General features: G+C 44.8%; 1 protein-coding gene across 2 annotated transcripts; it reads right to left on the minus strand.

The window, feature by feature from the left end:
* Nucleotides 1–1,880: 1,880 nt before the first annotated feature.
* Wfdc11 (WAP four-disulfide core domain 11) lies at nucleotides 1,881–5,474 on the minus strand. 2 transcript variants are annotated; one of them, XM_052181572.1, is made up of 4 exons: nucleotides 5,404–5,474; nucleotides 4,597–4,729; nucleotides 3,545–3,687; nucleotides 1,881–2,051 (listed from the first exon to the last, which is right to left on the minus strand). In XM_052181572.1, the coding sequence occupies exons 2-4, from the start codon at nucleotides 4,679–4,681 to the stop codon at nucleotides 2,028–2,030; spliced, it is 252 nt and encodes an 83-aa protein (XP_052037532.1). In that variant the 5' UTR covers nucleotides 4,682–4,729; nucleotides 5,404–5,474; the 3' UTR covers nucleotides 1,881–2,027. The 2 variants fall into 2 exon arrangements, with proteins under 2 accessions (XP_052037532.1, XP_052037531.1); XM_052181571.1 differs by having other exon boundaries at nucleotides 4,597–4,732; nucleotides 5,404–5,464.
* Nucleotides 5,475–14,800: the final 9,326 nt, after the last annotated feature.

Genomic DNA, 14,800 nt, shown 5'->3' on the forward strand with positions numbered 1-14,800 from the left:
CAATGGGGAATTGTAAAAAGTACCATTAAGAAAGGAGAGGAACATGGTGAGCTGGCACACTTATCCCAGCACTTGGGAGGCAGAGACAGGTAGATCGCTGTGAGTTCAAGGCCAGCCTGGTCTACATAGTGAGGTCCAGGACAGCCATGGCTGTGTAGAAAGACCCTGTCTTAAAACAACAACAAGAAGAAGCATGGGGCAGACTGAGACCCTCTGCACATATGTGACATTTGGTGGTGGTGGTGGTTTGAATAGGTTTGGCCTCCTCTATCCTCCATAGACTCATGTGTTCGAATGCTAGGTCCATGGGAAATGACACTATTAGGAGGTGTGGCCTTGTTGGAGTGGGTGTGACTTTGATGGATGAAGTTTGCCATTATAGTGGGTGGACTCTGAGGTCTCTGAGCTCAAGCTCCACCTAATGTGGAATCAGAGTCTCCAATGGCTGCCTGCAAAAGATAGTCTCTTCCCGGCTTTAGATCAAGATGTAGAACTCCAGCTCCTCCAGCACCATGTCTGCCGGGATGCTGCCCTTGTGATACTGGACTGAACCTCTGAACCTGGAAGCCAGCCCTGATTAAATGTTCTTTATAAGAGAGTTGCCTTAGTCATGGTGTCTCTTCAGAGCAATAAAACCCAAACTAAGACAGTGGTGCAGCTGGGTCTTCATGTGAGACTCGGGAAGCAGGACTACACTGCCTGCCTTCGGATCCCTTTCCCCTAACTGGGCTGCCTAGGCTAACCTCAACAGAAGATGTGCATAGTCCTTCTGCAACTTGATACCCAAGGCTGTTTGATATCCATGGGAGGCCTGCCATCTGAGAACCAAAGGAGTAGGGGTGGGTAGGGGAAGGGAGGTGAGAGGGAGGGGCTGGGAAGAGAGGAAGGAGGGGAGGTGTCAATTGGGATATAAATTCTTTAAGGGGTTTTTGTGTTTCCTCTTTCAGGCCTTCTGCCCGTTCACCCATGTTCTCCTGTATTTCTTTAAATGCCCACAAGTGCTGGCCGACCAAAGCTGAATATAGCTGTCACCTGGGAAGCTCTGCTAGTGCATGACAAATACTGAGGGGGACACTCTAGCCAGTCATTGAACTGAGCACAGGGTCCCCAATGGGCAAGCTAGAGAAAGGACCCAAGGAGCTGAAGGGGTTTGCAGCGCCACGGGAGGAACAACAATATGAGTCACCCTGTACTCCCAGAGCTCCCAGAGACAAAATCATCAACCAAAGAGTACAAATGGAGTTATCCATGGCTCCAGACTCATAGGCAACAGAGGATGGCCTTGTTGGACCTCAAAGGGAGGAGAGGCCCCTGGTTCTGGGAAGGCTCAATGCAGCAGTGTAGGGGAATGCCAGGACAGGGAAGCAGGGTAGAGTTGATTGGGGAAGGGGAGATGGCTTATGGGATTTTCAGAGGAGGGAGGAACTAGGAAAGGAGACAACATTTGAAATGTAAATAAAGAATATATCTGATTTAAAAAGTAATAAATAACTTAATTAATTAAAAAAAAAAACCCAAAGGGTTGAAAGACTTCGAAAGAAGAAGGGTGGGAAAGGAAAGGATATCCGAGATGATAATAGGACTTTGATCAAATAACATGATTAAATGTGAAATTATAAAAGAATAAATAGCCAGGCAGTGGTGGCACACACCTGTAATCCCAGCACTCTGGGAGGCAGAGGCAGGCAGATTTCTGAGTTTGAGGCCAGCCTGGTCTACAGAGTGAGTTCCAGGACAGCCAGGGCTATACAGAGAAACCCTGTCTCAAAAAAGACAAATCCAAAACAAAACAAAAAAATAAATAATTTTTAAAGCAAGGTATTCAGGAGAAATTACAGAGTGATATTAGTGGAAATAAGAAGGAGACACTGAGAGTAGTCTGTTTGTAAGTGGTTTATTTTTCAAGTATGTTTGCCTTTTACCCCCAATACACAACACAGCATTTCTAAAAGTAACCATCAGCCCTGTTCTGAAGTCTCTTAAGCATCCACTAGCTCACATGAGGCCGGTCTGGCGAGAAGTCAGGATCATTTCTTTCTTTCAAAAAATCTCTGTAAAAGAGAACGTTTAGATTCTCAGAGATACGGAGTCTAAGATACCCAAGCTCTAGCCCAGTTCCCTCGGCTAACGCCTCCCATGGCGTATGCCAGAGTCTGCCCACGTCTGGGTAGAGGAGGTTTGGGTTCACTGAGAGATCACTGGGATCCCAGTGCCTGCAGGAAAGTCCAGCTATGGAGTCAGTGATTACAAACTAGGAGACAGGCATTTAAAAGAGGAAGGCTTTTAATTCCAGCACTCAGGCAGTGGATTTCTGTGAATTCGAGGCCATGTACCAGTGAATTGCTTTCCTGGTGTGAGGAACTTTGATCTCTCTCTTCTCTCTCTCTCTCTCTCTCTCTCTCTCTCTCTCTCTCTCTCTCTCTTTCTCTCTCTCTCTCTCTCGTCCTCCAGTGTGTGTGTGTGCATGTACACATGCACGTGCGTACGTGTTTCTGTATATGTGTCTATGTGTCTGCCTGCTTGCGTGTTGGTCTGTGTATCTAGATCTGAGTGTCTGTGTGTGTTTGTGGGTGTCTCTGGATGTGGGTGGAGGAATGTGTCTATATGTGTATATGTCTGTGTCTGTCTGTCTGTCTGTTCATATTTTTACATAGCTGTTAGGAGTGTGTGTGGATGTGTATGTTTCTGTGTCTGTGTATTTGTGTGTGTGTGTGTGAGTGCCTGTCAGTGTGGGAGCTTGTGTCTATGTGTAGGCCTGTGTCTGTGTGTGTGCCTGTGTCTGTGTGCGCCTGTGTCTGTGTGTGCCTGTGTCTTTGTGTGTTCCTGTGTTTGTGTGTGTTCCTGTGTCTGTATGTGTGTTCCTGTGTCTGTATGTGTGTTCCTGTGTCTGTGTGTGTGTCTGTGTCTGTGTGTGTGTGTTCCTGTGTCTGTGTGGGGGCCTGTGTCTGTGTGTGAGTCTATGTCTGTGTGTGGGCCTGTGTCTGTGTGTAGGCCTGTGTCTGTGTGTGTTCCTGTGTCTGTGTCTGTGTCTGTGTCTGTGTGTGTGTGTTGGTGTCTGTGTGTGTGCCTGTATTTGTGTGGGGGGTCTGTGTGTGTGTGTGTGTGTGTGTGTGTGTGTGTGTGTGTGTGTGTGTATCTGTGTGTATCTGTGTGTGTGTGCCTGTGTCTATGTGGGACCCTGTGTCTATGTGTGTGCCTATGTCTGTATAGGGGCCTGTATCTGTGTGGGGGCCTATGTCTGTGTGGGGCCTGTATCTGTATGGGGGCCTGTGTCTGTGTGGGGGCCTATGTCTATGTGGGGGCCTGTATCTGTGTGGGGGCCTGTGTGTGTGTGTGTGTGTGTCCGTGTCTGTGTGTGGGCTTGTGTCTGTGTGTGTGTCTATGTCTGTGTGTGGGCCTGTGCCTATGTGTGTGTCTGTCTGTGTGGGGGCCTGTGTCTATGTGGGGGCCTATGTCTGTGTGCCTCTGATTAGGGCAACTTTGGTCTGAGGCAGAGAATGAGAGCAGTGAAGACAACACCCCCAACTCTATTTCTGCAGCTTACCCCATTTTCTGCACAGATGTTACCACAGTAGGTCCAGCAGCATGTGTGATTTCTGTATACACATTTGAAAGTTCTAGAACACTTCTTGATGCAATCATTAGCTTTGGGCTGTCCCCAGCACTCCTCGAGTAACAATTCTCCCGCTGAAATGGAAATGAGATGGAGAGAGGCTCTCAGAGCCTGTGCAGCCCGTTCTGAGCTTGGGGCCTCCTCCTAGACTCTGAGCCCCATACCCCTGCCAAGGTGTCTCTCTTCTGTGTTTCCACACGGTGAAGTCATCGCATTGACCCTGACCTCACAGATTCTCCACTGAATTCATTACCTTGCCTCCCAAAGGCCTTAGCAAACTCTGTCTATCCCCAGTGTACATGAGTCCATCTATACAAGATAGCTGGACTTAACACGAGGTATGAAAATCCAAGGTGGACTCACACAAACCCTGCCATGGGGAGACAGGGAGAGCATGAAAGAGCTTTCTGGGTTTGTTCTTGTTTCTCTTAAGAGGGGATCTCACAATCCTAGGCTATCCATGAATTCACAGGAAGCCAAAGGCGCCCGTGAAATCCTGCTTCCATCCACCTCCCAAGCACTGGGATTGCTGCCCTGCTCAACCATGCCTGGCTTAAACCACATTTTCTCTACACTGTCTCCTTGCTGACTGCCCCATGACACAGGCATGGAGGTCAGGGGACAGTTCTCCTGGGAGCTAAGGATTCTGGTGCCTTGTCACATTCTAAAAAAAAAGTATCTACACTTTAAAGTTTCATTGCTAAATATCCATTTGGTTCTCGTGAAAGGAATCACAGAACTTCCACAAGTGTGGAAGAAGGGGGCTCTGTCTATTGGCTCTAGGTCATCAGAGGCATCAGAAAATATTCAGTCTTCACTGCTCATGCTAATTGTACGGATGTTGCTCTTTGGGAAGTTTCCCATTTGGAGGCTGACCTGGGAAGCCGGAACCTGAACCAAAATGGCAGGTATGACACCCACTACCTTGTCCAGAAATGAGTACGGCCCTTGCTCCCAAGTCACAAGGCATCCTTGCCACCTACGATAATACTTGTTCTTTTTCCCTCCCAGGGCAGGCAGCAGCAGCATGCAGAGGAACACCAGACACGGGAGCAGTGAGGACTTCATGACGTCAACCTCAAGGGTCTGGAGATGCTCTTTTTGCCTTCCCAGCTGCTGCTAGAGAGCAAATAAATAAGTTGAGGAACAAAGGTGTGAACCTATAGGTTTTAAACATCCCACCTTCTACCTATACCACCCCACCTGCCAGTCTCCAATGGCAGACAGATCTGACCTCCAGCTTTGCCAGATGATAGCTACCAAGTGCCTTGTCTTTTCCCCCTGCTGAAGAAAATATTTTTCATGCGTTCTTCCTTCCCTTGATTAAAGGATAATTCAAACTGTCACTTGAGACTTACAAAATCTAAATATAAAATCTTTGAAAATTTAAATATTAAAAAAAAATCACAAAAGAGAGAAATCAAATCTATCTACCGATTCCATTGTACCAGAGTGTGATATGCTATTATCCTGTATATGGACAAGTGTATATTAATTGCTTTGATAAAACTGAAATTATGTGTCACTCTTTTGATTCTTTTTTAGTTTTCCATCTTATCTTTAGTGAGGATACAAAGTAACAAGTTTCTTTCTTTAGAAAATACTCTCTATTTATTACATTTCTTTTTAGATGTTATACACAAGTGCTGTAATTACATTTACATCCCTCTTTTCTTTCCTCACTCCAACCCATCCCATGATCCCTCACCTCACTCCCAGACTCATGGCTTCTTTTTCTTTAATTATTCTTGCTACGCACGTGTGTAAACACATAACTATATAAAGACAACCTGCTAGGTTCATGCTGGAGTTCACATTCAGGCATCTCTGTGGTGGGATACGCCGCAGTCCTTTGGGTCAACGCATGGGTGGCATGACTCAGTCACACAGTAGTCCTATTTTTAGTCTTTTGAGAAATAACCACATTGATTTCCATAGCAGCTGCACAGATTTGCATCCCGGCAGCAGAGACCATGTCTTCCTCTTTCCCACTTCCTCCCCAGCTCCAGTCTTCCTTTGTTTCTTTATCTGAGCCTTTCTGACCCTGGTGAGATGAACACTCAAAGCAGTTTTATTTTACATTTCCCTAACAAGGACATTGAACAGTTTAAAATACTTATTGGCTGTTTATGTTTGTCATCTAGAGAATTACCTGGTTGGCTCATTGTCCTATTTATTGATGGCCAAGGAATTTTTGCTATTTAATCTTATAGTTATTCATATATTCTATATATTAGCTCATTCTCTCATTCTATTCACCTTGCTAGTAGTTTTCTTTGACTTTCAGAAGCCTTTCCATTTTGTGACATTCCATTTACAAACACTGGGCGATTTTCTGTGCTGTTGGAGTTCCAATCAGAAAGTTTATGCCTATGCCTACACATCAAAGAGACATCCCTGGATTTTCCTCTAGCAATTTCTGCAACTTGGATTCAAAAGAAACAAAAACACAAAACAAAACAAAACAAAACAAAACAAAACAAAACAAAACAACCAACAGGATCCACTACATAGCTCTGGCTGGCCTGGAACTCACTCTCTAGAGTAGACAGGGGAACTGCACCATGAGATCTCAACAATATTGTTGCCCAAACAAAATTCAGGTGGCCTTCAACTCAGGAATCCATCTGACTAGGACTCTCGTATGCTGGGATTAAATGCATGTGCCACCAAAACCAGCAACAATTCAATTAATTCAATTAATGGCTGTGTGCGTTCTCTAGAGGATTACCTGAAATTGCTTTAATTTCATATTTTTGTGGCTGATAAAATTCCATCGTGTACCACATTTTCATTGTCTGTCCAGCTGTTGGTGGACATCTGGGCTGATACCTAGAGTGGGGTGGAGACAGGCCCATCCTAGAAGCTCACTGGCCAGCCAGCCTAGCCAAAGCCATGGACTTCAGGTCAAGGGACTGTTTCCAGACATAAAGACGGAGAGCAATGAAGAAGATAGACATACAGAACTTCAGCCTCCAGCCTCTGTGCCCAAGTGCACACACAGGTACAAACATCACGCGTACAATGCTGGCACTTGTACGCACATGCACACACAGGTACAAGCATCATGCGTACAATGCTGGCACTTGTACGCACGCATGCACAAATGCAGAGAGACCAAAAACTCTTTTCGAAAGAAAAAAGAAAAGAAGCAACACCAAATGCAAAGAGGAAAGTTACACACTGCTGGTGGGGATGTGATCTTTTGTAGCTGCTTTGGAAATCACTCTAGGAGTGTTCCTCAGAAATTAAAATAGAATTACCATAGATACCACCCTTGGCTGTGTAGTAGAAGGATAGATACTAACTGCATCAAGGTATCATGGAAGCCTGGGTATCCATGCACAGTGCTACACTAATTGCAATCAACAAGAAACAGAAGTACCCCTCACTGAAGACTAGCTTTCAGGCACCAGATGGCTCCGTGCAAGCTTTCAAAGCATCCATAATTCTATCCAGTTTTGACAACTATGAACCACAATGACCAGCATGGCACAACAGCTCTAAGGATGCCAGAGTAGGACATATACCCTGGTGATTGCCAACAGATCTCCAATTGGACATAAAACCAACCTAACAAAAGGGAAATCATCCCTGGCACTGGAAACCTAACTGATACCCAGTGCTCACGAATTTACAGATCTTAGAGGAGAAGTTCTACAACTTTAGAACTTTACTAAACCCAGATAATCCCTAACTACACTCCAGATGTTTCTCTTTGTTTAAATGTAGTTCTCACCTCTTATCAGGGAAACTTTTCTTTGCAACGAACTGAGAACATCATCGGAAACTACAACTTATCAAAATGCAGAGCTCTGGACATCAGTCCCAATGGATACATCTACAACACAGCTCCTGCATCTAAGGCTGGATGAGAGTTTGGAAAGTCTGTAAGAGTCGGAGGGACAGGAAGTTTGATGGGGGAGCGTGTATTGTAGAAATATCAGGGAAGCTACAGCCATGAAGTCCTACAACATGTGATCAGATAAAGAAATAAAGAAGAGGCAGTGTATATGCAGTGTGAGATCTTACTCAGCTATAAAAATGAACCATGGCGTTCACAGGAAAAAGGGCACAATCGTGAGTCATCACGTTAGGCGAAATAAACGAGAAAGATCTATTCTGTGTGGTTTATCTCGTGTGTGTGTGTGTGTGTGTGTGTGTGTGTGTGTGTGTGTGTTGAAACTAGTTAGGGGATCATGAGAGGGAGGACAAAATCTTAAGGAGAGTGGGGAAATGGTTAGTGCACCATGACAACAGAAGAGGAGAGTATTTGAGAGGAAGAAGTGAAGGAGGAAGGGAAGCGCAGAGAAGGAAGGGTGTGGCTGAGAGGAAGAGAGGAAATTAGAACAAAGTAAAACGCAGGACAGCAGCAGCATAGTGAAGAGCATGATTTCATATTCTAACTTTAAAATCAGACAAGAAAAAGTTAACAAAAAGATCTGAAACTCTGAAAGCTCAAGAGAATAATAAAGGAATATTACTTCAAGATGCAGGCACAGGAAGGTGCAGGTGCAGAAACAGGTGCAGGCACAGGCAAGACAATGCAGTCACAGCAGGTGCAGGTAGACAGGTGCAGGCACAGCAGGTGCAACCATAGGCAGGTACTGGCAGGACAGGTGCAGTCACAAGCAGATGCAAGCACAGGCAGGTACCAGCACAGTCAAGGCAGCTACAAGCACAGACAGGGCAGGCACAGGCAGGCACAGGCAGAGCCAGTGCAGGCACAGACAAGAGCGTCCTCTAAATGACTCTGGTGTCACAGGAAATAATTTCAAGAACTGACGAATGAAATTAAGAACCTCTGCACAGCTTATGAGGGGGGAATCATTAGGTCGAAGAGGGAACCTGCAGAATGGGAGGAAAGTTTCTGCCAACCAAGCATCTGGCGACGGAATGACTCCTAAAACATCACAATTAAGAAACAGTTGAATGAATTGAGTGGAAATTTCTCAAAATACACATGATCTATAAATAGTTGATGAAATGTTCCACATTCTGCCAGACAGAAACAACCCAAGAAAAGATGGGCTTATTTGCTTCAGAGTAGGGGGGGCAGGTACAGCCCACCCTGTAGGGGTGGTGTGCTGCTGTAGCTATGGTTACAGGAGTAGGATGTAGTTGGCTACATGGTATCTGCAGTCAGAAAGCAGGTAAGTGCCGGTGGCCACTCCCTTTCTCCTCTCTCCTTTTTATTCAGTGCAGGTCCCCATCCCATGGCCTGGGACCACTCATACTCAGAGTAATTCTTCCCTCCTCTGTGATGCCTCTGTGGAGATCCCCTCGAAGATAGGCTCAGAGTTGTAGCTCCTGGGTGACCCAAAACTCAATCCAGTCTGCCACGGAGACTGACAAACATGGCATCTCACCTCAGAAATGCAAATTAAGGTTGTTCACCCCACTCAGAATGGCTATCACCAATGATAAATGCTGGAGATGTGGGAACAGAGAGGTCCTAAGCCAGTGCTGGTGGGAGAGCAAAGTAGTCCAGCCACTGTGGGGGTCAGGGAGGAGTTCCTCGGCAACTACATCAGAAGTACTGTATGAGCCAGGCGCATCACTCCTGGGAACACACCTGAAAACAATCCAGGCCAGCCTACTGCAGAGAGACGGCAGTATCTGTGTTTACCTCTGCAAGGCGTGGGAGAACCTAGGTTCGCCCAGCAAACGGACGGACGCAGCAAATGTGATGCAGAGACACAGCACAATTCTATTCAGCCAAAAGAATGAAAGTCTGTCACTTGAAGGAAAAGGGATAGAGCTGGAGGCCATTGTAAAGAAAGCCAATTCAGGAATATTAAGCTTTGCCTTGTATATGGGATCTCTAGCTAAATGTGTATATTTAGGGCTGGAGAGATGGCTCAGCGGTTAAGAGCACTGACCGGTCTTCCGAAGGTCTTGAGTTCAAATCCCAACAACCACATGGTGACTCACAACCTCTGTAACGAAATTGGACTCCCTCTTCTGGAGCGTCTGAAGACAGCTACAGTGTACTTACATATAATAAATGACCAAATCTTTTTAAAATGTATATATATATTATATAAAATATGTATGTATGGATACAAATTTATAAACTATGGTTATAAATTCATATATAGATTATAATTTAAAAATATATAAATTATACATTATTAGTTATAAATTACATATATATTTAAAATGTGTTATGTAAGTATAATACTGTTATTAAATTTAATACATATTATAATATAGTATATAATAAATATGATAATATGATATATACATATATAGTTTATAAATGGCATAAAAGTGGAAAGAGTTGATGAACGGGCAGGAAAGATCTAACGGGAAGGGAGGGGAACACAAGAGAGTAATGGGGGACAGTAAGACTAAATATCATCTCTGATACACAGACTATAGATTAAACTATATACTCTCTCCTGTGTGTGTGTGTGTGTGTGTGTGTGTGTGTGTATGTCTGTGGTGGGGGGGACAAGAGAAGGCAGTGTAGGGATAGATGAAATATCTCTTTAGAGGGAGGACCAGACTAACAGAGGATGGAAGGGGATGGAGAGGGCCTGGAGGAGGTTATCAGCAAGGCCCAGAGAGAACTGGCTCAGTGGGTGAGAACCCTGGCTGCTCTTCCGGAAGACTCAGGTTGGATTCCCAGCACTCACATGGCAGCTCACAACCACTGGAATCTCCAGTTCCAGGGGGCCTTGCTCCCACTTCTGGCCGCCACAGGCATTGCATGCACATGGTACAGACATGCAGGCTGACCACTCACATGCATGAAAATAAAAATAAATAAATCTCAGGCTGGAGAGATGGCTCAGCGGCTAAGGGCACTGACTGCCCTTCCAGAGGTCCTGAGTTCAATTCCCAGCAACCACACGGTGGCTCACAACCATCTGTAATGGGATCTGATGCTCTTTTTTGGTGTGTCTGAAGACAGCTACAGTGTACTCACATACATAAAATAAATTAAGTAATCTTTAATAAATAAATAAATCTCAAACAATAAATTAAAAGAGCCAGCTCCGTGCTCGGCTTGGTGGCCAGCACACAGGAAGCAGACGTAGGCAGACCTCTGTGAGTTTGCAACTGGTCTGATCTACAAATCGAGTTCCAGGCCAGCCAGGGCTACATAGTGAGACCCTGACTTGGAAATAAAGAGAGCGAGGCACAATTTTATGTATGTCTGGAAGTGTCACAGAGAAAGACAGAGACTTGATTTGATTTGTTGCCTTCATTTCTAAATACTTCAGTGAGTGTATTTTACCAAAGTTTATCCTCTTACATGGACATGACATATTTACCAACTTCGCTGGGTTGGACATTGATAAAATAGAGTAAGATGTCATCTATCTTCAGTAATCCATCTTCTCAGGACAGCCAGAGACACTCTCATCTCTTATGACCTTGACATCTTTAAAGAGTCAACTTTTTTTTCTTTTTTTGAGACAGAGTTTCTCTGTATAACCCTGACTGTCCTGGAACTCTCTCTGTAGACCAGGCTGGCCTCGAACTCAGAAATCCGCCTGCCTCTGCCTCCGGAGTGCTGGGATTACAGGCGTGCGCCACCCCTGCCTGGCTTTTTGTCTGGGTTTCTTTATTTAAATTATGAAAGCAGTAATTTATTCCAAGTAGAGACCGTGCTAGCATAATTTGAACAGGAAAACTTTTTTCTTCCTTTTTTTTGTGGTGGGGTAGGGGGTAAGTGGTTTGAGACAGGGTTTCTCTGTGTAGCCCTGGCTGTTCTGGAACTCATTCTTTAGACCAGGATGCCTCTTGAACTCACAGAGATCCACATGCCTCTGCCTCCGAGCGCTCAGATTAAAGGCTTGCGCCACCACCATATGGCAAAGAAAACTTTTGAGCCATGTGTTCTTAGTCTGCAGATCTCAACCCCTTCGCAGGTCTAATGACCCCATCGCAAGGTGGCCTAAGACCATCAGACAATCATATTTACATTATGATTCATAACAGTAGCAAAATCACAGTTATGAAGTTGCAACAAAAATAATTTTATGGTTGGGAGTCACCACAGCTTGGTATTAAAGAGTCTTGCATTAGAACAACTGGTAAGCAAGCCCCAAATCATAGTCTCTACAGACTCAGTCACAATCCAGGGCCTTCCTCCCTACCTACCTCTCAGCCAGAGGTGCTGATAACCACTTGGCTGGTGGCGCTCTCTCCTCAGTTCCAGGACAGTGGAACCTCTGCCCACAGAGTAAGTAATGACAGGAATAAATGCCGTTCATTTAGACCTTGATCATGCAACTTTGAAGTGGATCAGATCTATCTCAGATCTTAAGGTGGGTACGTTCAGGACCTCGTGTCTGGTTCCTGCTTTTCTTCTTGCCGGAGGCAGAATAGTTCGAGCCAGAACAAGATGCACCCACCAGTCTCCCTTCCCCCAACACATGCAGAAGCCTGGGTGATGTGGGTGTGAGAGAGAAAGGTCTGTAAACCTGGTTCTCTGAAGCAACGTGGGATGCCTTTGTAAAGTCCCGTCTCCTTTCTGTTGATTTCTCCATTGAGGGCATCACCCTAATATCTCTTACGGGTTTTATGCCAGTGGGGAAAAAATGACTCATCCAGGAGAGATTAGAAATCAGTATGAGCCAGGCAGTGGTGGCGCACGCCTGTAATCCCAGCACTCTGGGAGGCAGAGGCAGGTGGATTTCTAAGTTTGAGGCCAGCCTGGTCTACAGAGTGAGTTCCAGGACAGTTAGGGATATACAGAGAAACCCTGTCTCGGAAAAAAAAAAAATCAAAAAAAAAAAAAAAACACAGAAGGAGGAGGAGGAGGAGGAGGAGGAGGAGGAGGAGGAGGAGGAGGAGGAGGAGGAGAAGGAGAAGAAGAAGAAGAAGAAGAAGAAGAAGAAGAAGAAGAAGAAGAAGAAGAAGAAGAAGAAGAAGAAGAAGAAGAAGAAGAAGAAGAAGAAGAAGAAGAAGTCAGTATGTGCCTTATAAATGTAAGATTTAGGGGCTGGACCAACAGCTCAGGGATTAAGAGCATTTATCATCTTTATTTTTTTTTTATTTACTGTTACTGTTTTTCTTTTTCTGTGATAAAACGCCATGACCAAAGGCAACTTACAGAAAAATTACTTTATTTTTGGCTTATTGTTCCAGAGGAGTAAGAACCCAGGGCAGGAGGGCAGGGAAGCAAGCAGCAGGCATGCTGGGAGGACCACGAAACTGAACAATCGCATCTTAGCTGTGATCTAACTATAAGTTAACTAGAGAGGGCCAACCAGAAGTAGGATGAGGCTATAAACTCAGAACATCTGCCGTTCTGAGCAGGGACATTCTTCCTCCAGCAAGGTCACGCCACCCCAAAACATCCCCACGCAATACCGACGACAACTGGGAAGCAAGTGTTCAAATAAATGGGCTTATTCAGGACATTGTGGAAGGCAGCTTCGTCACCACAGGGCACATGAGGAGATGCCAAGTGTGGAGTTGGCGACTGATCACTCGGCAGACTTTTCTGTATGTTTGGTAGATAGAGCAAAACTTCAACAAGCAGGCTCCCACGACTTTACTTTTTTCTCCCACAGTTTATATATCCCAGCAAAACCTTTCAAGCAGTATAGAATTACAATGAGATTACATCTATTTTTTTCTAGTGAATGACGATGAGAAAACAGTATGTTTTCCCCCAAACCTTCACATGAACAAACATTACATCATACAGGTAAAGAAAACAAATTATTCCCAAGAACCCATTATTCATTCATAACTAAGCAACTTGTTATAGATTAACAAAGTGTGAGCAAGCAAAATAGTTTTTCTCAACCAGTTTTTTCTTTCTAGCAGACAGCAATTTGCAGTTACAAAGAAAAGGATAGACTATCTTATTTTTTATCTTCAATAGTAATCTTATAAAAATCCTAAAAGAACCACAAATCTAAACTTTTATTCACAAAACAATCAGCCATTTCTACCTTACATCCTCAGAATACACATCTCCTCATCATTTATTAAATCATACCAGGAAGCTGAGGGCAAAATGGGCCCAGGAAATCCATCACCTTGATCACCAGCTCAGCTCCAGCAAGAGTCAGGTCAGCCAGTGGTGTCATTGTTCTTGTTCCTGACTTAAAAAAAAAAGTCCATAGCTTAACTAATAAAAGTGTGCCTTTCTGAGCTTCAAATTGCTAAGATTTTCTACATCAGAGCCACCAGCAAAAACATCTTAACCTAACTTCACTAACAGTTTATTCTTCCAAATGCTTTCTAAGGATGGTGGCCTTAGCTGACAATCGACATCTCTAAGTTCTATCCTAGGGTGGTGATTGAACCATTAATCTGCCCCGGCAACAGTGCCTGAAAGAGATCAGGCATTTATGACTGTGAGCGTCAGCGATGCTGACCAGTGAGGGGCCAGAAGCCCCTGAGGCTTTTCATACCAGTCTTAGATGAAGAGGGATGTGACAGCAAGAAGCAGAGCAGAACTCCACAGCAGCATGAAGTCCTCACGCGTGTAGTCCTGGGGCTGTGCCTCTCCGAGGCACACTCATCCTGGTTGCATCAACCAGTGGGCTGCCTTCCATGAGTTCTGAAGCCATTTGTTGCTCCTCCTGCGTGGCCTGTGACAGTACATTCTCGTTCAAACCATCACGTTGCTCTTGCTGAGGATCTGGGTTTGGTTCCCAGCACCCACAATGCAACTGACAACTACCTGTAACTTGGGTTCAGGGAATCTGGAACTTACATGTGTGTATGTGCCCCACATGCATGCACTGCTTACGGAGGCCAGAAGAGGGCGTCTGATCCCCTGGAGTAGGAGTTAAAGTCAACTGGGAGTCACCTGACCTGAACTCAGGTCCTCTGGAAGTGCAACAAATATAGTCTAATTTTGTCTCTAATTCTGTCAATATTTATAATATCATGCATATGGTAAATACTTTCTTTAGCTCTAAATACATTTTACTGTTTGGGGTTGTTTGCTTGCTTGTTTGTTTTAGACAAGGTCTTGCTAATGTAGCCCAGGGTGACCTCAAACTCACAGACCACCCGTCTCAGCCTCCTAAATACTGGGATGACAGGTGTGTGCCGCCAAATCCAGCTTCCTCTGAATAGCTTTTACATCTTACTTGTTTATTTTCTGTGTCTCGGTGTTTTTGCCTATATGTATGTCAGTGCATGCCTGGTGACTCTAGAGACCAAAAAAGGGCGTTCGATCTCCTGGGACTGGAGTTGCATATAATT

The sequence above is a fragment of the Apodemus sylvaticus genome, chromosome 5, assembly GCF_947179515.1.
Source record: "Apodemus sylvaticus chromosome 5, mApoSyl1.1, whole genome shotgun sequence".
NCBI classification, from domain to species: Eukaryota; Metazoa; Chordata; class Mammalia; order Rodentia; family Muridae; genus Apodemus; species Apodemus sylvaticus.

What these genes read in the sequence shown, in the direction of transcription:
- Wfdc11 (XM_052181572.1), bottom strand. Translation starts at nt 4,681, where the DNA reads ATGAAGTCCTCACTGCTCCCGTGTCTGGTGTTCCTCTGCATGCTGCTG. An exon ending in GAAAAAGAACAAGTATTATC is followed by an intron (nt 3,688 to 4,596) that starts GTAGGTGGCAAG and finishes TTTCCATTTCAG; the next exon opens with CGGGAGAATTGTTACTCGAG. An exon ending in ACATCTGTGCAGAAAATGGG is followed by an intron (nt 2,052 to 3,544) that starts GTAAGCTGCAGA and finishes TCTCTTTTACAG; the next exon opens with AGATTTTTTGAAAGAAAGAA.